The sequence below is a fragment of the Syzygium oleosum genome, unplaced genomic scaffold (genome assembly GCF_021117445.2).
Source record: "Syzygium oleosum isolate NSW1041296 unplaced genomic scaffold, Sole_v2.1 Sole_v2.07, whole genome shotgun sequence".
In the NCBI taxonomy this organism is placed as follows: domain Eukaryota; kingdom Viridiplantae; phylum Streptophyta; class Magnoliopsida; order Myrtales; family Myrtaceae; genus Syzygium; species Syzygium oleosum.
This window is the reverse complement of record NW_026607491.1, coordinates 6,638,254-6,659,869: the sequence shown is the minus strand read 5'-3', so window position 1 is coordinate 6,659,869 and position 21,616 is coordinate 6,638,254. Positions and strand designations below refer to the sequence as shown.

The following is a 21,616-nucleotide window of genomic DNA, read 5'->3' as shown; positions in this document are numbered from 1 at the left end:
TCGTGCCGAACACGAGAAGGAGCTGTAGGGCGAGACAACACGATGGTGACTTTAATTTCCAAATCAGGGAAAACGTCGAATCCACGTGACGAAAGGGCGGAGGTAGACCGGTCGAAAAATTGATTACCCGATCATCATGGAACTAACTAGATCTGTCAAAATGAATTATAAATTTATTTCTTAACCCGTGTATAAGATGATGAATTACTACGTGGGTTAGTTATGCTATGTAAATGGGTTATAAATGAATCTAAACATAATATGAGGATTTAATGAGACATAAATGGGTTTATAATTTAGTTAAACTCAACTTTCCTCTACGACTCTTTATTTATTCTCACTCGATCAAACCTCAATTTGGGTATGGATTTCCTAAATTAGATTAAATATGGAAGTGTTTAAGTAATATGAGTCGAGTCAGTTATTGACGAACTATGAATCACTATATTTGCATTACATGAAAATGGGTTAAAATAGATTCAACAGATTTATTTGAGTCGGACTATTTCCGATCCAATCCAACCCTCCCGTTTGGCGGGTTTAGCATCAACTACCAAATTGAGGCCGAGGACAATCAATCATCTAGCTTCAAATTCAAAGTATTCATTAATAAAGAGGACTATTCTCCTTGGAACAAAAAAAAATTGCCATTTCGGGGGACGACCAAGGGAGGTAGCAACACAGCTAACCCCACACATGCATCATGGCTGATGCAACGAGGTCCCAAAAGAGATAAATAAAAAAAAAAATCAAAGATACGCTTGATATTCAACTGAATTCCGAAAATTATAGGAAAATGAAACGCGATAACAATAAGAAATATTTTATCAGACGAGTGTTCTCGGATGCTGCCACCTAACATACCTCAAATTTTCAAAAATATTTCATGGCACGAAGATAATCGATACCTTAAGTAGTGTGATAAAAATCTCCGTAATTGCTTATGGTCACGGAGCTAGTTATTCATTAACAAGAATTTCGATCGCACTTAGGATGCGTATATTTCATGAAAAAATCGAGATTCGGAAAATCGTTTGTATCACTTAAAAAAATGAATTAATGAAAAATATTTTCATTACTCAAAAAAAAAAATTAAATATAGATTATTATCGAAAATAGAAATATATTTATAAGAGGAATAAATTAATAATGTTTGGAGAGATGTTTGACATTTTCGCGAGACACATGCACAGTAGAAGACCAGGCGAACAACCCCGTCCCTCAAAAGTCAGACGCTGTCCACAGGGAAGGGCTTCGGGCGTGTTGACTTTCGACCAAATTTCAGTCGTGAGGAGCTTCTCAAAGGCTCCCGTCCCCCTCTCCCTCTCCCCGTCTCCCCGTCGCCGCGAGGCTTGTCACCTCCGATTGCTCGTCCATGTCTAAAAGCAAGACGACTTCAGCTGTAAAATCTCTCTCTCTCTCTCTCTCTCTCTCTCCCTAGCTCTGCGACTGCGCGAAGCTTGCGTGTGTGCGTTGTTCGATTCTCCCCGGCTTCGATTCGCGTCTGGCGGCGGCAGCAGCAGCAGCTTCCAGCGCTTGCTGGCGATCCAGAACGGTTCGCGGCTCGAGGAGCGCTGGCGTGTGGGGAGTTCGGGTTCCGTTTCTGCTTGTTCTCCCGTCGTCTTGTGGTTTGCTGTTGCTTCGTCGTTTTCCCCTTTTTTTCTCGGATTTGTGCGGAAGGAGTGCGCGGAGGAGGGGGTCGTGTTTAGTGATCGGATTGGGACGGTGGAGTGCTGATGAATCGTTCGGTGGCCGGAGCGCGTTTAATTTGTTTGTTGATGATGACGAAATGGTCTGTCGTTAGCTTTTTTACGCGAGCGATTCGCAGTAGGGCCGGGAATTTTATGAGCTCCGAAAATTTCGGCAATTCGGTGTTGCGGAATCGGAGTAAAGGAACTGTCGGCCTCGGTGTGGTTAGCCGCCAGCTCTGTCCTACCTCAGTGTCCGGCGTTCACGGGGCTTAGATTGGATGACCAGTGTGACTGGAGAACATATAGCATGTATGGCAATCGGATTTTGACTGAGCACTCGATCATTAGCGAGAGCAACAGAGCATGATTGATTTGATATATAGACTTGAAAATGAGAATGAGGAACATTAGTCTTCTTAAACGCGAAACAAAAGTAAAGGTAGGCTGCTGTCTATGGTTTGTTGGATCAAGATACATAACAATGGAATTGATTACTTAGGTGAAGGGCTTGGTGCTGAAGTAAAAATTTATTCTCGGGAGTATATTTGACAATGGAATGGAGTAGTACAGACAATACATTGTATCGAAGTATTATGATTGTTTCTGTGTTAGTGCGATGGTTTGGTGTTCTGGATTGCTACTGTACTATGAAGTGGAGCTTTATGGAAATGGGTAGCTATCCCGAGAGATCCAACAGCACTTACTTTCTGGGGCTTCTAGACTTGCTTATAAGAGGCGGTGTCGAAAAATCATTTTAAGCGCATTTATGGAACAAATTTTGAAATGTGCCTAGTCGGTTCTCCTGGTCAATTTGTGTCTGAAGAGCTGTCATGTTCAATTCTTATGGGGAAGTTATTTGACTGATCATTTGTTTAAATAACTCCACTACTGGGCGCTATTACCAATCTATTGTTTAATTACTGGTATGCGACAACAGTTGTTCTTGTTTAGAGAGGTGACTCCACCATCTGGTATAATGCCCGTTAACCAGTAATTAGGAAATAGTGGACGTGAAATGGATTTGGAAAATAAGAAATTATATGAATTAAATTATCATTCCCATGTGGAATGTTTAGCTCGCGCTTTGGTATGCATCATTTGGCATTGCATGCCCTTTATTTCAGCAAGGACTGGGACCAAGCGTTATGCTTTTCACCTTCATTTATATCATGCTTATATATATTAATGAGCCATTTATGAACAGGATGGTGCAAGTCATTCTAGCTCACAGCCAGAGAATGGTTTTATTGATTTGGCTTCGCCTGTAAATTCTGAGAAAGCAATCGGGGAACTTCTGCAACGAACTCCTGTTCATGATAACGATGAACATCTCATGGAATTTTCAGAGGCTTTGAGAAGTATGTTTGGACAGTTATATTTATTTCTGAACCCCAGATGCAGTTCATGAATTAACGTTTGTCCTTAACCTGTAGCTGTTGCGAAGGCATTAAGGCGAGCTGCTGAAGGAAAGGCTTCTGCTCAGGCTGAGGCGGCAGAATGGAAGCGGAAGTATGAACTTGAAAGAGCACGGAATCGGGACTTTCAACAACAAGGTTTTGTGAGATTTCATAGCAAATATGCCCGACTATTTAACTCAAGTTTAATCTTTCTTCCTTCCCATAATTGCTGCCTTCCTTCAGCTTTTCATGAATGTGTTACCGAGACATCATGGTGTCTTGTCTGGTACCCTATTGTCAACGAATTGTTTGGTCCTTCGTTTACTTCACACATTCTGATATGCATATGCTTATGCACATATGTATGTACCTAAATTAGAAATGTGTATGTGCATCTCTTTGCACAGCTTAATTAGAAATATGTATGTACATCTCATTACGCAGCTTAGAGAGACAGTACAAACAAGTAAAGCCTTCCATTCATAGGATAGTAACGTTCTGGGTAATCTCAGATTAGGAGGCATGAAGCTTCTGTTTGTTGCATTAGTTCTGGTATGGTCATCATTTATGATTGAGCGTCCATCATCGAGTATTATTTATCAAGACCTGCTGTTATGGTATTCTTTGACTGCATTTTGCTAATAATGTGATCTAATGGTCACATATTTTTTGGTATTCTCTGATCATAATTTTCAGTGATTGAACGATGGTCTTCTCTCCTTTTTTGTCCTCGCTGAAGACTCGATTCACTTTAACGAACTCCTATCAACTAAATCATATAATTTATCATGGATCATCATACGTTGGATCTTCTTGGATATTCCTCGTCAATCCATCAGCTAATGCACATGGTGATGTTAGTTGCAACTCACAAGCTTAGTGGAAAGCTTCATTTGGTTGGTGTCCAGGCACTGACAGTATACTATCTCTGGGTTTTAGTGGAGATGCCAGGCATGTTTAATGAATTATATTGACATTCTGGAAAGAATTCGAAACAAATTACAGATGGATGAGAAATTTTACACTCTGTATAGGGTTTGGCAATCGATTTTTTTTTTCTCTGTTGTCCTTGCCTTGTTAAGTGTTTTGAAAAGACCTTATTAATACTCTTACAGACAAAATATCGGGAGGTAAACATGATGATGATATTCATTGCGAGAGTACACAAAACTTGGATGACCAGAATGATTCGTGTAATCAAACCAACGAGCAACCTGAAAGGTGTTGTGCGGAGCATGGAATTTGGACCCATGAGGTTCTCTTCAACGGGGAAAATGATTCTGCATCAAGGGCAATTCAAACCCGAATGATGAGAAAGGTTGAATGTCTGAGTCGATCCTCTCTATCCCCACGGAGTCACTGTTCATCGATTTTCTTTCCTGTTGTTTGAGTTATAACTACAGCATCACAGGGGAGGTCTTGTAGATAAATTGCTTGATGCCAGGATGATAAAAAGCTTTACACCTCTTGTTCTTATTACTACCTTTTCTTATTGAAACCATTGGTCGTGCAGATTGTGTACTATGATAAAAATCATAGGGGCTTCTACAAATGACATTGCTCTCTCTCTCTCTCTCTCTCTCTCTCTCTCTCTCTCTCTCTCAATATGCATCATGTCTCAAGGAGTATAAACAAATTGTCTGGTTATGCTATTTGTAATATTTATAAATGAAGACTTTTGCTGTATTAGTACTTTGTCAGTGTACAAGCAATATTTGACTTGTTCAGTCATGTAAGCATGTCAATATTTTGTTTAACTCATGTCTTCTTTCTTGAGACAGGCATCGTTTAAACTTTCATGGTCGTGCAAAGGTGAGAGAAGTGATCAGCACAAACATGACATCGTGTCTTTTGAAAAGGGAAATATAACAACAGCTGGGCGTACTAGTAAACAGGTATGTCTTCTACTAATGGTCAGTCAGTGTTTGAGAGGGGACTATGGTTTATATTTCAACTTGGGTGGTTTCGTTTGAGTACCTTTCTCCAATTATATGCCGCATGATATAGAACTATTATTACGATGAACTGCTTGATATAGTATAGCACACGAGCACGCTTCTCTGCTGTTATAATTGAAAACTCATTATCTTTACAGATTGCTTTGAAGTGGGAATCTCCTCCACAGACTGTGCTTATTGTGACAAAACCGAATTCAAATTCCGTTCGAGTTCTATGTGTGGAAATGGTCAGGTTTGAAACTAAGAAATCCTTAGCTTCACCATTTCGATTTCTTTCAACCTGTTCTAGGCATTTACCATTGAAAGCAACGTCTATGTAGATGATGTTCTGTGACTACTGTTCTGCCTAATTTCTTCTTAAACTGCTGGCTAGGTGTTTCTCTCTCACACCAGTGGTCCTTGAATTCAATCGCTAAACTATGGCAGGACAATAAAAATGGGCTTTATGTGATGTGCACGCTGTTTACACATTCTGTCCAAGGTTGATAGAAGTTCCTCTGGCTAAACTAATGAAAAAGGACAAATTCGCTTATAATGAAATGATGTTCTGACTTATGATGCTCTGGGGTTGCTTTTGTAATGTTTTATATCAATCAATACTGAAACACAATTTGTAATTCAGAACTCGTTTTTCTATCAATACTCACACCTCAAATTATTGCTGGACTTATGTTTGGATGAGGCTGTTGTTTCTTAGTGCTTATTTTTAGGGAAGTCTTCTTTTGATTTCTTCAATGATTGCCATTGATTATGGCCGAGTCGGTGGCTTTTGTGGCCTATAGTCAGATAATATTGATTGTGGCGTCTCTGGATGTCCACATTGAGCTTATAGTTTCCTCCAGCTTAATGGTACTTGAATACCTTCTTTCCTCGCAAATTTAGGTATCTTTAGTGTAATTGACAACAGGTTAAAGTCACACAAGTGATATTGGCTTTTGGTGCATCATTAAATAATTTCATGGCTTCAAATTCCTGCAAAAAACAGTGCAATGTATAGATTACCTTCGTATTTGGGTAAACTCCCACATCTTTAAATACTAGTAGTGATAAAAAAATCATGGACTCATGCACATTCTTTTAATTGTTAAAGACTAATTCCTTCATTTTCTATTGCTAGATGGTTAAAAGACCACAATAACTTAAACATTTACGTGGAACCAAGTGTGCGATCAGAGCTTCTCACTGATTCGTCTTCCTTCGAGTTTGTGCAAACTTGGCAAGATGGTGAGCGTGGGAACATATTATAGCTAGTTAATGCAATTAACTTATGATCGCTTATCAATTCGTCTATCTCCTTTACCTTTTGAGGATATAAATATATGCCAGTTCTCTTTTCTCTTTTAGAGTACCTTGTCAGCGAGAATGTTAGTCTGTTTCAGTGCGCTGTGCTTTAACTATTGGATATGACAAAGTTATACTCTTTTTGGCAACCAACAAACTTCTACTTGAAATAGTAGGATTTTTCTATTAATGTGTTTCAAATTTGATCTCTCAAAATCAGCTTCTTCACACACATTGTGGGATTTGTGCTATATCGTCTGAGACAATTATTCTTATGACTGTAGTAATGCTAAATAAAATGATTACAAGTCTTCAAACCTCATAGGCTTTTTTTGTTCTGTTTGATTTTTGTTTCAGAAAGTGAGATTCCAGAATTGCACAAGAAAGTTGACCTTGTGGTCACTCTTGGTGGAGATGGAACTGTCCTTTGGGTATGTGTGCTTGTTTTCCCCTTCCTGTTATTGATTCCCAAGGCAATGCATTTGTCATTTACAGTATAATCAGTGATGAGTCTTTTTTTATGCTATTTTTCCATGGCATGTTACTGAGTGTAGCATCATAGCTAGGCGTGATTGTGATAGCCCTTGTTTTTCTAGTGTAAAATAATTGCATAGTTCATTTTACTTGGATAATTCAAGTACATTTGCTAACTATAAATTGACTCTTTTTTTCTTTTCTTATCCTGAAAGCAAAAGGGGAAATAGTTGACTAAGATGGAGTCTTTTTCCGCCCTCTGGAATGCAAAAGAAGAAAATGTTGATGAACGTACCCATATTCTACTAGAAAGTTTCTGAGGATTTTATGGAATAAAAAAATGAAAATGTTGTTCGTCTACTTTGTAAAACGGTAATCATTCTCAATTTCCAAAAACTCTTAAAACTTTCTTTTCCACTAAGTCAATCAAAGTATTGCAAGAAAATAATATCAATGCATCCACTGTATCAAATTATATTGTGCTTTGAAAGTTGTATTATAGCATTTTGGAGCAAAGTCCATTAGACCATTCTTTTGGGTGGTACATTCCTCAGCCTTACTTATTTAAAGCCTCCTCTTGATTTACTGTTTTTTTTATATAAAAATTTGAATACAATGTGTGTTTATATATATCATATCATATAATATTGCTATTAAGTATTATGCATTGGCCGAAAAAGGTGATTATTGATTGAGAGACTCTCCAAATGTTGTCCATTCTCATTGATGTAGCTAAGAGATATGCCTATAGCACAAAATTTATCATAAGCTAACAATTATCCTAAAAAGCAATTCAGCAACAATAGAAAATTGTATAACCAGAGAAGAAACGGCAACTTTAGGCGATTCAACATGGGTCCGTGAATCTATATCGGTTATTTGTCTAAGATTCCATGTCCTCTTTATTGGCTCTAAACGTTGTATGTGCCTTTACTTAGTCCTTAAAAGTATCTACAGCCAGTTCCCCTTTATATTGGCTCTTAGAGCAGTGCTCGGCGTTTAGCATTGAGGAGACCTGACTGGAAACAAAAATGGCAAAACCTTAAGGAGCCGCAGGTAGCATCCATTCAATTTGGACATTCTCGGAATTTAACCATCCGTCTTCCCATATGATGGACAAATTGTACGTTCTTGTTGCTATTCAATGCAGGGATCTCAAGGTGTGATCACTTCACTGAAATTTGAGACCATGCATATTCATATATTATTTCCGTTTTTCATTTGTTAACTAAATGAACATATGGTTCCATGGTGAAATTGTAGTCAGTTAAACTTCTGATGTTCCTGTTGAATTTTCATTTGAATGTTGAGTAGCAAATCCAAATTCTGTTTATTTGCAGGCGGCATCAATGTTCAAAGGACCAGTGCCCCCTGTTGTCCCCTTTTCTTTAGGGTCCTTGGGCTTTATGACCCCTTTCTGTATCCTTTGCTTTTCAAAAGTTTTAGGATACCCTTTTTGGCATCAAATGAACCAAGTATGAGGAATGCACAAGATGCCATTAACTAAAAACCGAAAACTCTCTCACTGGTTGATGAGATGAAAAGTGATCCTCAACATACTTCAGACAGTGAACACTACAAAGAACACCTGGATTCGATTCTTAAAGGTCCAATCAGCATAACATTACGGCATAGGTTGTGGTGTCACGTTGTCAGGGATTCGGCTAGAAATGAATATGAAACAGAAGAACCGATACTTGTTTTAAATGAAGTCACGATTGATCGGGGAATATCAGCATACCTCACAAATTTGGAGTGCTATTGTGATGAGTCGTTTGTCACTTTGGTACAAGGGGATGGGCTAATCTTGTCAACTACATCTGGCAGCACTGCCTACTCATTAGCGGCAGGAGGATCAATGGTCCATCCACAGGTATCACAAACCTCTCTTAGTATTTAACCTGTTTTTACTATGTAATATCATTAGTCGAATTAGTAATGTTTTCAGTGGAGGAATTTTACAGGTTCATGATAACTATGAAGACAAATCAGGTTTTTCCCTTAATGTTGCAATCACAGGACTATATATTCTCATATGAGTCTATGACACGTTTAAGATAAAAAAATAAATCTACATCTGTGCTTTGCACAGGCTTACAAACAAATATACCAGCTATTCCTAATAAATCATCGTTTTTTCCATTATATCAACCAATTAGAGGATTGCTCTTTACTTTCTCATTTTCGTAGATGCTTGTCTTCCAAGCCTCAGAGCTGTAGACTTGGGAAGCCGAAGGCTCTCTGAAAAATGAAAAGAAATTTGATTCTAGATCATCATGAGTTAATTGCATATTAATTACAATCTATCCACATACGACGTACAAGCATCATCTATCAGGAAAGCATTTTTTTTTTTCTGGCAAGTCAGCACTGCATAATCTGCTGTGTCGATTTGCAGGTTCCCGGCATACTATTCACCCCGATATGTCCTCATTCCTTATCCTTTAGGCCATTGATATTACCCGAACACGTCACTATTCGGGTGCAAGTACCTTTTAACAGCCGAAGTCCCGCGTGGGCGTCATTTGACGGCAAGGACAGGAAACAGTTAGCAGCTGGGGACGCACTCATCTGTCGCATGGCTCCATGGCCTGTCCCTACAGCTTGTCTGGTTGATTCCACCAGCAACTTCTTGCGCAGCATCCAAGACGGCCTCCATTGGAATCTGAGAAAGACTCAGTCATTTGATGGTCCAAGGGAACAGTGAGTATTGTTTTCTCCCCAAATATATGTAGTTCAGGTATTGGCCAACAAAATCGAGCTATGATAGTTAAAAAAAAAAGAGAGTGATTCCTGTGAAAGGAAATATCTGCAGGTTCGCAATAGATTGTCTAAAGCTGTCGTGACACTCTTACTCATAGTTGTCACCTGAAGTGAAGGGAGTGCCTTAATAGCGGCAAGGTTTTAAACTACTGAAGTAGTAAGTGTGCATGATGTATTCCTTCATATTCTCGAAGACTGTTGGATCAAATAAAGTTCAGGTATTTGAGCGCGCAATATAAGGTCTGCGCATTTCGATGGAGTTGGAAACTAAAGTCATCCTGAACCAATTGTCTTGCGTTTATTACATTCTTCTTCGGGAGATTATGGAAGAGAGAGAATTACACCATTCTTCACTTCCCGATTAAGAAAGATTTGATTTGGAGGATCGAAGCTCTTCAAGACCACACTCTGCAAAAAAGAAAAAAAAGTTGTCTGTTTGCGATGTTGTGAGCTACTGGTATAGTGTAAAGTCAGCAAATCGCTCTGTTTGACACGCTACAAGTTACTGGTATAGTGTTAAGCTTTCAGACGAACAAATTCTAGTGAATGCAGTGTTTGAGAACCACCAAATTGATTAGTTAAATTGAGCACTCTGACTTGGGAACTAGCAGAATTATAGCTCATTCGGAGTCCGTCTTTCCTTTTTCCTGCTGAGCCGAGTTTCGTAACGAAAGCCTCGGTCAGATTGCGTTTTCTATCTTGGTGTTTTTTTAACCCTAGGCTCAGTCACGGAGAAGTTTTTCCAACGTATCAAAGTTACAATCGAATAATCGTCTTATTAATGGACTCAAAAGGAGAGTTGGTAATGCTTTTTATAGGAGCTGCGGTGACAATTTTCCACCAACTGATCAGGAGTCAGTTGTAGGTTTGGTTGTTCATCTTGCCTACTGCGATTGCTTGCCACATTTGGTGGCGTAACTGCACCAGACTAGTCTTATATTTTCAATATTTGGCATTGGTACATTCCGACGACCATTCTGATTTGCCAAATTATTAGTCCGCTCTTCTCCGCCGCGCACCGGTTGCCACGATGCTATGGTCAGCCACTTGCGACCAGGCCGCCTGGCTCTCTCTACCGAAACTTACTGGCCTAGCCTCCGAGAGCTCTAATTGACGACGATTTGAGGTCATGAACCTTCCGCGACCATCGACCGAGGCCGATCTGTACCCACCGACCCCGAGCAACCTCGAATCACCTTGATTGGAGGTTGCATAGGGACTCGGGAGAGGGAGGGAGAGATAAAAGGCGGGCAACAAACACTTGATAGAGGTGGAGGGAGACGCAGGGCGGCTGGGTGGTGGCGAGGGCTTCGCAAACGGCAGTGCGGACAGAGGGCACGGATTTGCTGACTGAGCAATAGATAAAAAAGATGAACAATGACGAAGAAAGAAAAAGGTTAAAAAAAGACAAAAAAAAAGGAAAATTTAAAATATTAAGTAAGTTCTTCTGTGTCACGGACGATCGACGATGACTGGATCGCAACGTTCGTATTTTTCAAGCGAAAATTAATCGAAAGACAACATTGAAATTTCATGAAAAAGTTTAGTACCACATCGAAATCCGTACGACAGATTTAGGTCTGAATCGGTAACTTTACCAATTTTGCAGCCAATCTCCTCGATTATTATTGGATATGGCCGGTGACGACTGGCAAACTACCTCATTAATTTGTTTTTGGGCATCTTTGCTGACGAAAGTTTGGGACTTTGGAAATAAAATGTGGGGTAAACTAGGAAAAGCCCACCACGACCGTTCACCCTCGCAAAATGAAAGGATTGTTCTTACTAGTTGACAAACGTGGTTGTCCTTAGCCAAATCAATATAACATCAAAATCCAACGAAGCTATGGAAATTTTACTATAGACTTACCCCATAATGAAAGAATGAGACATATAACTTAAGGTTCCAAGGTTCCGTCCATGCTAGGACCAAGACTTACCTCATAATAAAAGACTAGGACAAATAATTGGTGACTAGCGATGCTGACTTGCACGTTTTTTTCTTTTCTCAGCAAATCAAACTTATCAGTTGTCCTTGTCATCATCGATATAAAATCTAAGCCGTTCGAACTCTGATTATGATCGCCCAACAAAGATAATTAAACTATGATCCTTTCGAACTCATTAACGGGATAACCCGGTTTCTTTCAGTAACTCTGGTTATTATCAATAAAACATATCTCGAACGCAATACTCGATCATTCTTCTTATTTTCCCTTCCATCGCAATCTCATGGCCAGTTAGAAATCCCTATGCAATTTCTTTTCGGAAGAACCGGAAGATCAATAGGCCAAAATAACCATGAACAGTTACGATGTTGCAAGTTTCTTCCTTGGTATCGAATCTGTAACCTTCGTTATTAGGTTCATTTTCTGTGTTTCCAACGGCCGGCAATCTGACATGGATAATTTTGACCGGTAATTAGACATGGACAATTTTCAGGAGACATGTTTTGCTTAATTTTTAAAAAAATTTCAGATTTATTTTCTTTCCTTTCTTTGTTATGTTCATCTTCTTTCTCTCCCCCCCTCCCCTTCCTTTCTCTCTCTACTCTTCAAAGTCGTGCTCCACCCATGGCCATTGTCGCCACCGTCCACCCTACTGCCATGTCCACGGCTCCTCCCATCTACGGCCCTTCTCCATCGCGCAACCGTTGCTGTGCGACTACGGTCAGCCGCCTGCGACCAAGCCGTCTCTCTCTCTCTCTACCTAAACTCACGGCCTAGCCGCCAACAATTCTAATTGAGGACGATTTGGGGTCATGGACCTTCAGCAACCATCGACTGAGGCTGATCTGTACCCACCTACCCCAAGCAACATCGAATGTACTACTACATTGAAATCCATACGATAAGTTTATGAACGAACTGACAACTTTATTAATTCGGTAGCCATCTCTTTGCTCATTTTTTGATATGGCCGTGACGACCCGTGAACTACCTCATTAATTTGTTTTGGGCATCTTCGCGGATGAAAGTTTGGGACCCCTCAATGGAATTAAAATGTGGGGGTAAAACTAGGAAAGGCCCCATCACGACCGTTCACCCTCACAACAACAAGCGATTATTCTTACTGGTTGACAAGGGTGGTTGTCCTTAAGGCAAATCAATATAACATCATATCCCAACGAAGCTATAGAAATTTAATTAAAGACTTACCCCATAACAACAAAAGACTAAGACATATATAACTTAAAGACTTACCCCATAATAAAAGACTAGGACCAATAATTAGTGACTAGCGATGCAGACTTACACGTTTTTCGCTTTTCTCGGCAAATCAGACTTATCAGTTGTCCTTGGCATCATCGATAGAAAACGAAGGCCCGACGAAATTTGATTTCGATCGCCAGTCCCAAAAAAAAAAAAAAAAAAAAAAAAACTATGGTCCTTCCAAATTTATTAACGGGGATAAACCCGGTTGGTTCCAATGACTCTTGCCGCGACTGATGCTGTACTTGTTTTCAATAAAACATATGTGAACGCAATACTCGATTATTATTCTTGTTTGTCCGTCTGTCGCAATGTCATAGGCATTTAGAAATCAATATACAATTTCTTTTTTACTTTTATTTTCGGGCAGTACCCATTCATTTATCAAACCTTTTGCAATGAATTAGCAATTCTTGATGACCTGCTTCGATCTTACTGATTGGTCGCGCCTCAACAAAGAGAAAATTACCAAAACAGTCTTAAATCTATTGTAATTGTGCCAATTCAGTCCTAAACCTTTTTTTTTTTGCGCCAATTCAGTCCTAAATTTTTTGCATTTGTGCAAATTTAGTTCATCCAGTCAATTTTGGTCGGCCGGCGTCTACGTGACTGGCGACCGGCTAGAGGTTTAAGATGAAGTGAAAGAAAAACAAAAAGAAAGGGAAAAAGGAAATAAAAAGAAAAGAAAAATTAATAAAAAAATTCGGAATAAAAATAAAAATAAAATTAAAAAATTGTCACGTCAGCGTCGGCCGGCCAAAATTGGCCGGTTGGACTGAATTGACACAAAAAAAAGATTTATGACTAAATTGCAATAGGTTTACGACTGTTTTTATAATTTATCCCTTCAACAAAGACTGGACAACACTGATGGGCCTCGGCCTCCAATTCCACGATCCAGATTTTTATTCAGCAAAGTTTATTGGTAAAGAGAGAAAATCTTTTAGATAAAGAATGAAGTTGATGGGTTTTTATTTATTTATTTATGGAAAATGGGTTTATTTGTTGGTTTTTATACGGGAAAATAAACGATTGGAAAATTAATGCAGGTAATGCAAATTAAATGTTGCGAGAAAGGTAAATAATCCAGGAAATACAAGGGGCCGAAAAGGTAAATTTGCCGGGAATTTAAAGATAAATAGATGTGTTTTTGTGATTGATCGTGTGTGCAAAGATTACGACACGGGTATCAACCATCCGTGTGGCTACTTACAAGCAGTTAGTGATTTTGAATCTATAGATAACTTCTTAATCTTATGGTGCGTTTGTTTCGCGAAAAATGTACTTTTCAAGAAATCATTTTTCAGGAAAATGAGTTCATTTTTCGGTTTTTGGCTAAAATCTAAAAAAGACTTGAAAGTATTTTCAGTTGTTTGGTGAAAAAAATTTGATGGTGAAAATTATTAAACAATTTTGTATTTTTTAAATTATTTCAAATTATTTGTCATTTTAAAATTATTTTTATTAAGAAAAGAAAATACATGAATGTTTTCCTTCTTAGAAACAAAAGAAAAAGGAAAGAAAAGAAAAGAAAGAAAGAAAAGAAAAAATATTAACAAATTCAAGATGAATAATTTCGGAAAGTGTTTTCACCTTCTTAGATAACGGAATTTACTTTTCTAAAATTAAACATGAAATTTGTGTTGACCGGAAAATATTTTCCGTGGGAAAAGTGTTGAATAAGTCCTAAACCTTTTGAGGTGGTGCCAATTTAGTCCTAAACCTATTTTTTGTGCCAATTGAGTCCTAAACCTTTTGATATAGTGCCAATTCAGTCATTTTGGCCGGATTTTGCTGACGTGGACGTTAGCCGGCCGGCGACCGGTCACCGGCGCTGACGTGGACAAAATTTAATAATATTTTTTTGAATTTTTTTTCTTTTTTTTTTCTTTTCCCTCTTCCTTCAGCCGCTCGCTGGAGCGGTGACCGGCCGGAGGCCAGAGGCCGGCCACTAGCGAGGCTGGACCTCGCCAGATCCGACGAGGGCGAGCCTCGCCAGTGGCCAGCGTGGCTAGCCCGAGGCCGGCGAGGTCGACCTCGCCGGCCTCTGGTCTCCGGCCGGTCGCCGCTCCAGCGAGCGGCTAAAGGAAGAGGGAAAAGAAAAAAAAAAGAAAAAAAAGAAAAAAATATATTATTAAATTTTGTTCAAGTCAGCGCCGGTCGCCGGCCGGCTAATGTCCACGTCAGCAAAATCCGGCCAAAATGACTGAATTGGCACTATATCAAAAGGTTTAAGACTCAATTGGCACCAAAAATAGGTTTAGGACTAAATTGGCACCACCTCAAAAGGTTTAAGACTTATTCAGCACTTTTCCCTATTTTCCGTTAATCAAATTATTTTCGGAGAACCAAACGGATGAAAGTCCGGAAAATACTTTTGGAAAAAATATTTTCACCAAAACAAATACACCCTTATATATGTAGTTATTGATAGACATTATTGGTTTTAAAGATGATCTCTTATTATCTAGCCATAATTATCACAAAAAGTCACATATCCCAATCCTATAGGCGTAACCACTTATAGCAATCGTGTACTTTTGCCGATCCACTATCGCTATCTTCGAGCTCCAATACTCTATAGCTGACTAGTGGTGAAGGCTTTCGTCGATAATCTCCGCGATACGCGTCGTCGATTTCATTTGCTATCGACGAGCGTGCAGCTGGTCGGTTGCCTTGTTTACTGGACTTTTGTTTTGATCAAGTTTTGTGTTAACAGTTATTATATGGACTTATATCCGATATATAAGTCACAAATCAAGAAACGATCGGATTGGGATCTCATAAAAAAAAATAAACTCGTTTATCAAACATGCATAGCGTCGTTCCTTCACCTATCCGCCGTCCCACCAATCGCACTTTCTTTCTTTCTTTGTTTTTATTTTTATTTTTTAATTTTCTCGTTGAACTTTGTGGGTGGCCTGACAGAGCTATATAGTCAAGGTCAAGGTCAAGGTCAAGCAATAGAGACAGAACATGAGTGTCATGAAACATAGCTCGAAATTTTATGTTTGTTTCACATAACGTAAATATTAAAAAAGTACTTTTAAAAAAAATCATTTACATCATTTAAAATAATTAATTTACGAACGATATTTTTATTATCGACAATAATTTATATCTAAACATCAAGCCCTTAATTAATTCTCTAAATGCAAAAAAAAGAAAGAAAGACATGTAGACAAAAATTGTTCACTGTATGGCTTCATGTCATCGTCATTCAACGAGTCATAGGTCATGATTTATTCGAAAGCACTTTCCTTTCATCGTATATACAAATGTGTATTGCAGTATGTGTAATGCAGTTGATTATTGCGTATCACGTTAGCTGATTTCGTGATGCTTACTCGATATTTTCTCAAGTGAAATCCAGTATGCAATATGAAGGGTTGATCGTGCTTAAAATGATGGGGTGGATTGGGCGAGAAGTTGATCATGCATACTGATCACCAAAGTACCAACTACCATTTCAAAGCAAAGGAAAATTGATCATTGTAGCGCGAAATCGAGCCAATAGATGATGATGAATATCATCGAAATAGATGATGTTCAAATTCAAAGTTTTCACTAGTTAAAAAAAATTGCCATTTCGGTGGGCGACTGAGAATGGCGGGAACATAACTAACTCGCACATTAAGAAATATTATTGGCGTTCGGTTAAGAGGTAATATCACCATAGGAAGGGAGTCGAAGCTCCTATGAAGGCCTCTGCAGTGAGCTTCATGAATGCGTTTCTTATTATAACGTGTTTGTGCCTACACGTCTCGCACTTTCAATTCTCAACGTATCTTCGTCATCTCCAGAAAGAGGGAATACCTTCTGAAAGTTTTACATTCCGGTGATCTCGAGATCTGGATGAGGATCAAGATGAAACTTTTTAAGAATATGCTTAGGTCTAAAGTCCAATCTATACTTAATGTCTAATAATTGCTTATTTAATCACGATCCTGATCACTGTTAACAAAAGTTTCGATCGTTTCAAAATAAGACAAGAGCGACTCCCCAAATAGTTGGACGCTGTCAACAGGAGAGGAGCCCCTGACACTTCTCTCTCTCTCTCTCCTCCCGGCCCCACTTCTGCAGAGCCTTGCCCAATCATAACGGGACAGGTGTACTCTGACAGCTCCTTCGGCCGTGACGCGTGGGACGAATCCGCGTGTCAGCAACAAGACTGGGCGACACAAGATGGTCCATCGAAATGTGACGCACACACGATCCTCGCCCTGTGTGATGTTAGTCGAGTCCGGGCCCCACCTAAATCTCTCTCTCTCTCTCTCCGTGCCTGCGCGTTGTATTTATAGGTGGACAATTCAGTCATCAGGGCTTCACACAATTCAGAGGCGCTTTCTCTGCGAGACTCGTCACCTCCAATTGTTCATTCCTGTCTCCAAGCAAGATGAATTCAGCTGTAATCTCTCTCTCTCTCTCTCTCTCTCTCTCTCTCTCTCTCTCTCTCTCTCTCTCTCTCTCTCTCTCTCTCTCTCTCTCTCTCTCTCTCTCTCTCTCTCTCTCTCTCTCTCTCTCTCTCTCTCTCTCTCTCCGTGATCATGTAAAGCTAGCATGCATGCATGTTCGACTTGAATCTAACTGCAATAGTTTAGTGCTTCGCTCGTAAGCCCGTTAAATAGGTGAATCTGAGTCGAAAATAATTCAATCTAAATTGACTTATTTAATTCATATCGTTTTTAGCGACCTATATTTGACCCGACATAGCCATAGGATACATACCAAGGATGAGTGATTTCATGACTAGCTCGCCGAGTCGGTGAGGGAGCTCCGCTCGAGTTGTGGGCTAGGACTTTTTCCTTTTCTATCAAAATGGGCTAGGACTTCACGTGGCACATGAGCAACAAGGAGAGGGAGTGAGCGCCGTGCTAACGGACAAGAACACCCTGCATGAATGGGTTTGGAGGTCGGGTTATGGACAACGGCATGAAGGTCATGATGAAGTAAGAGTAGTGGATCTTGTTTGGGTGATAGGCGATGCCTAGAATGCCTTTGCTCTCGTGAACCGGTTTGCTTCTAGGCATCAGCGCTACGTTGGCCGGAATACAACCGATAGCTTTCTATTTATACCTCTCTCTATCAAATAAATAAATGTATCATGTCCAGATTGGGTCAGGCTCAAAGCAAAAAAAATCCATCATGACCTATTTAACTCATATGAATTTTTTTTTTGGTCGGAAACTCATATAAATTTAGGGTGTGTTTGTTTCGAGAAAAAATTTCATTTCGAGAAATCATTTTCCAGCTGGTTTTCCCCTTTTTAGGTTAAGGAATTTGTTCCTAGCTGTAACCACGCGTAATCTTTGACCTTAAATGGTTTATCATTTTCAGCAAACCATAAGTGTGAAAGTGCGGAAAATTAATTTGCAGAAAATTCTTTCACTCAAACAAACACGTCGTATTTATATTTGTATTAACATATATTCAACCCGACTCATTATAACCCATAGCCATTCAATTAACTTGTCTCAACTTCTTCACCAGAATCAATTGGCACATGTTTATGGTAAGTTTTGTAAGACTATCACTCCGTTTGTTTCGAAAAAAATGATATATTTAAAAAATATTTTCCTATGATTGATTGCTTGTATCGTTTGAAGTATTGGAAATTTTTTTATTATCAAATATAATTTATATCGAAATATTTTCGTGAACAATACAAATATTTTTTGTTCATTTATTTTTGTAAGTGATATAAGAGATTATTTTCAGAAAATTATTTTCCAAATTCTTCATTTTTCGCAAAACAAACGGAGATTATAATTCAACGAGATTTTATTAGTTAATGAAATTTGGCATTTGCTTTATATTGTGGAAACACGATTTTATTTTCTAAAAAGATCTTAACGTTGCAAGAAAGAAATTGTCTAATTTTCACCACGACGTTGTCTTCTTCGTAGTTAAGAAAAATCGGTTTACCACGATGTTGTCTTCTTAAAATATTTTGAAGAAAGAAGCTTAAAATTATTTTCTTTTGAGCCAATTTCTTAAGGTACATCAGAAAATCAGGGCATTAACGTTGACAAATTATATCAGAAAATCAGCCCCCTAACCTTTCAAAATTAATTTTCCGACAAAAAGAAGAACTCTCAAAAATTAAGTTCACCGCGATATTGCCACCTCCACTTCCTGGTGATCTAGAACAGTTGTGACTCGAGGAGTAATGATGGGGAGTTCAGGTTCTGTGGTTTGTTCTCGTTTGTGGTCGCTATTTCTTTCTTTTATCTTTTTTCGGATTTATTTGGTTTTACGTCGCAGAGTCTCTGTGTGATCGAAAAGAGTGTGCCGGATTGTTTAAAATATTTACATAATAAATCACGTATTTATTTAACAGCTTAAACTTTTAAAACAGTCGGTAGTGGTCTCATAAAATCTCACACGGTATCAGAGCAGGAAGTTCTGAGCGTGAGGGGGAGTGATAGAATACTTGAAACAGTTTAAATTTTTAGAATAGTTGGCAGTGGTCCCCAAAACCTCACGTATTGTTGTGATTGGATTGAACTAATTGAGTGATGTCCATTGATGCATTCGCACTGGGGAGGTGCTGATGAATCATTTGATGGCGGGCTGCTTTAGGTGATTGGATTGAACTAGTTGAGTGATGTCTATTGATGCATTCAAACTGTGGCGTGGAGTGCTGATGAATCGTTTGATGGCGGGCCGCTTTAGGGAGCAGAAATTGTCGAGGCACATTCAATATGTTCGTCAACGACAAAATGGTTGTTGTAGCTTTTACACTAGCAATTAGCAGTAGCACTTGATATTTCTACTCGAATTTCGGCAAATCAGTGTTGAAGAAGCGGGAAATAGGAACTGTGAGCCTCTGTGAGTCGAGCCGCCAACTGGGTCTCCCTTGCTGTCCAGCATTCATGGGACTTAGATTGGATGACAAGCAACGGTAAAACGTGTCATGGGAACATTACTTTTGTAAACGGGGAACATTACTTTTGGCATGCATCGCCTGGCACTGCATGCTCTTTATTTCATCAAGGACTAGGACCAAGAGTTTTGCTTCTCACCTTTATTTATGTCATGCTTATATGTTAATGAGCCATTTATGAACAGGATGCTGCAAGTGGTTCTCCCTCACCGACAGAGAACAGTCTTACTGATCCGGCTTTGGGAAGTATGTTTGGACAGTTACATTTACTTCTGAACCCCAGATGCAGTTCATGAATTTGTGCTGTCCTTGTCTTTTTAAGTGCTTTGAAAAGCCCTTATTAATATTTTTACAGACAAAATATCGGGAGGTAAACATGATGATGTTCACTGCGAGAGTGCACAAGACTTGGATGACCAGAATTATTCGCGTAATCAAACCAACGAGCATGGAATGCGCTCGAATGCGATTCCCTCCAGCGGGGAAAGTAATTCCGCCAGGGGGGCAATTCAAAACCAAATGATGGAAAAGGTTGAATATCAGACATCTATCCTCCCTGTCCCCATGGTGTCACTCATCAAATTTCTTTCCTGCTGTTTGCGTTATCACTATGGACATATAGGGGAGGTCCTGTGGAAAAATAGCTTAATGCCAGGATGATAAAAAGCTTTACATCTCTCATTATCATTTCTTCTATTTTATATTGAAGCAGAAATAAAGAATAGTTGTTTTAGGGGCTTCTACTAACGATATTGCTCTCTCTCTCTCTGTCTCAATATTTGACTTGTTCAGTCATGTATGCATGTGAATAATTTGTTTAACTCATAACTTCTTTCTTGAGACAGGTATTGTTTGAACTTAAATGGAGTTCCAAAGGTAAGGACATCGTGTCTTGTGAAGAGGGAAATATAAAAACAACTGGGCACACTAGTGAACAGGTACGTCTCTCCTAACGGTCAGTCAGTGTATAAGAGTGGACTATGGTTTATATTTCATCTTGAATGGATTGGTTTGAGTATCTTTCTGCAATATTTTGTTGACTGATATAAGACTATTTTTGTGACTAACTGCTTGATATAGTACATGAGCTCACTTCACTGCAGTTATAAACGAAAGCTCATTACCTTTACAGATTACTTTGGAGTGGAAATCTGAGCCACAGACGGTGCTTATTATCACAAAACCAAATTCAGAGACTGTTCAAGAGATCTGTGCGAGGATATAGTCCTGTTCGAAACTAAGAAATCCTTACTTTCACCATTTCAATTTCTTTCTACCTGTTCTAGTCAGTTACTTTAAAAGCAACGTCTGTTTGGATGATGTTCTGCGACTTCTGTTCTGCCTGATTTCTCCTAGAACTGCTGGCTAGGTGTTTCTCTCTCACACTGGTGGTGTTTCACTTTAAAATCACTAAACTATGGCAGGACAAGCATGAATAAATGGGGTTTATGTGATGCACAAGGTTGATAGAAGATTTCTCTGGCTAAACTAATGAAAAGAGGACAAATTCACTTATAATAACAGGATGTTCTGACCAATGATGTTCCGGAGTTGCCTTTGTTATGTCTTATATCAAGTCACACCGTAATACAATTTGTAATCAAGAACCAGTTTTTCTATCGACTCATATCTCGAATTATTGCTGGACTTGTGTTTAGATGAGGCTGTTGTTGCTTAGTGCTTATATTTAGGGACGTCTTCTTTTTTTTTTACTTCAACGATTGCAATTGATTATGGCTGACTCGGTGGCTTCCGTGGCCTATAGTCAGATAATGTTTTGATTTTGGTGTCTTGATGTCCACATGGGGCTTATAGTTTTGTCCAGCTTGATGGTACTTGGATACTTTTTTTCCTTGCGAATTTAGGTATCTTTAGGGTTAATCGCAACAGGTCAAAGTTACAAAAGTGATATTGGCTTTTGGTGCATCACTAAATAAATTAACGACTTCAAATT

At 39.0% G+C, this 21,616-nt stretch overlaps 1 protein-coding gene across 1 annotated transcript; it reads left to right on the top strand.

Annotated features, from left to right (window-relative positions):
* Positions 1 to 1,259: 1,259 nt before the first annotated feature.
* LOC115674065 (NAD(H) kinase 1) lies at positions 1,260 to 9,791 on the top strand. Its single transcript, XM_030596392.2, has 11 exons — positions 1,260 to 1,402; positions 2,896 to 3,049; positions 3,125 to 3,244; positions 4,204 to 4,406; positions 4,870 to 4,983; positions 5,184 to 5,278; positions 6,164 to 6,270; positions 6,685 to 6,758; positions 8,142 to 8,220; positions 8,367 to 8,674; positions 9,200 to 9,791. The coding sequence occupies exons 1-11, from the start codon at positions 1,376 to 1,378 to the stop codon at positions 9,506 to 9,508; spliced, it is 1,590 nt and encodes a 529-aa protein (XP_030452252.1). The 5' UTR covers positions 1,260 to 1,375; the 3' UTR covers positions 9,509 to 9,791.
* The last annotated feature ends 11,825 nt before the right edge of the window (positions 9,792 to 21,616 follow it).

What these genes read in the sequence shown, in the direction of transcription:
- LOC115674065 (XM_030596392.2), top strand. Translation starts at nt 1,376, where the DNA reads ATGTCTAAAAGCAAGACGACTTCAGCT. An exon ending in TCGGGACTTTCAACAACAAG is followed by an intron (nt 3,245 to 4,203) that starts GTTTTGTGAGAT and finishes ATACTCTTACAG; the next exon opens with ACAAAATATCGGGAGGTAAA. An exon ending in GAGATGGAACTGTCCTTTGG is followed by an intron (nt 6,759 to 8,141) that starts GTATGTGTGCTT and finishes GTTTATTTGCAG; the next exon opens with GCGGCATCAATGTTCAAAGG.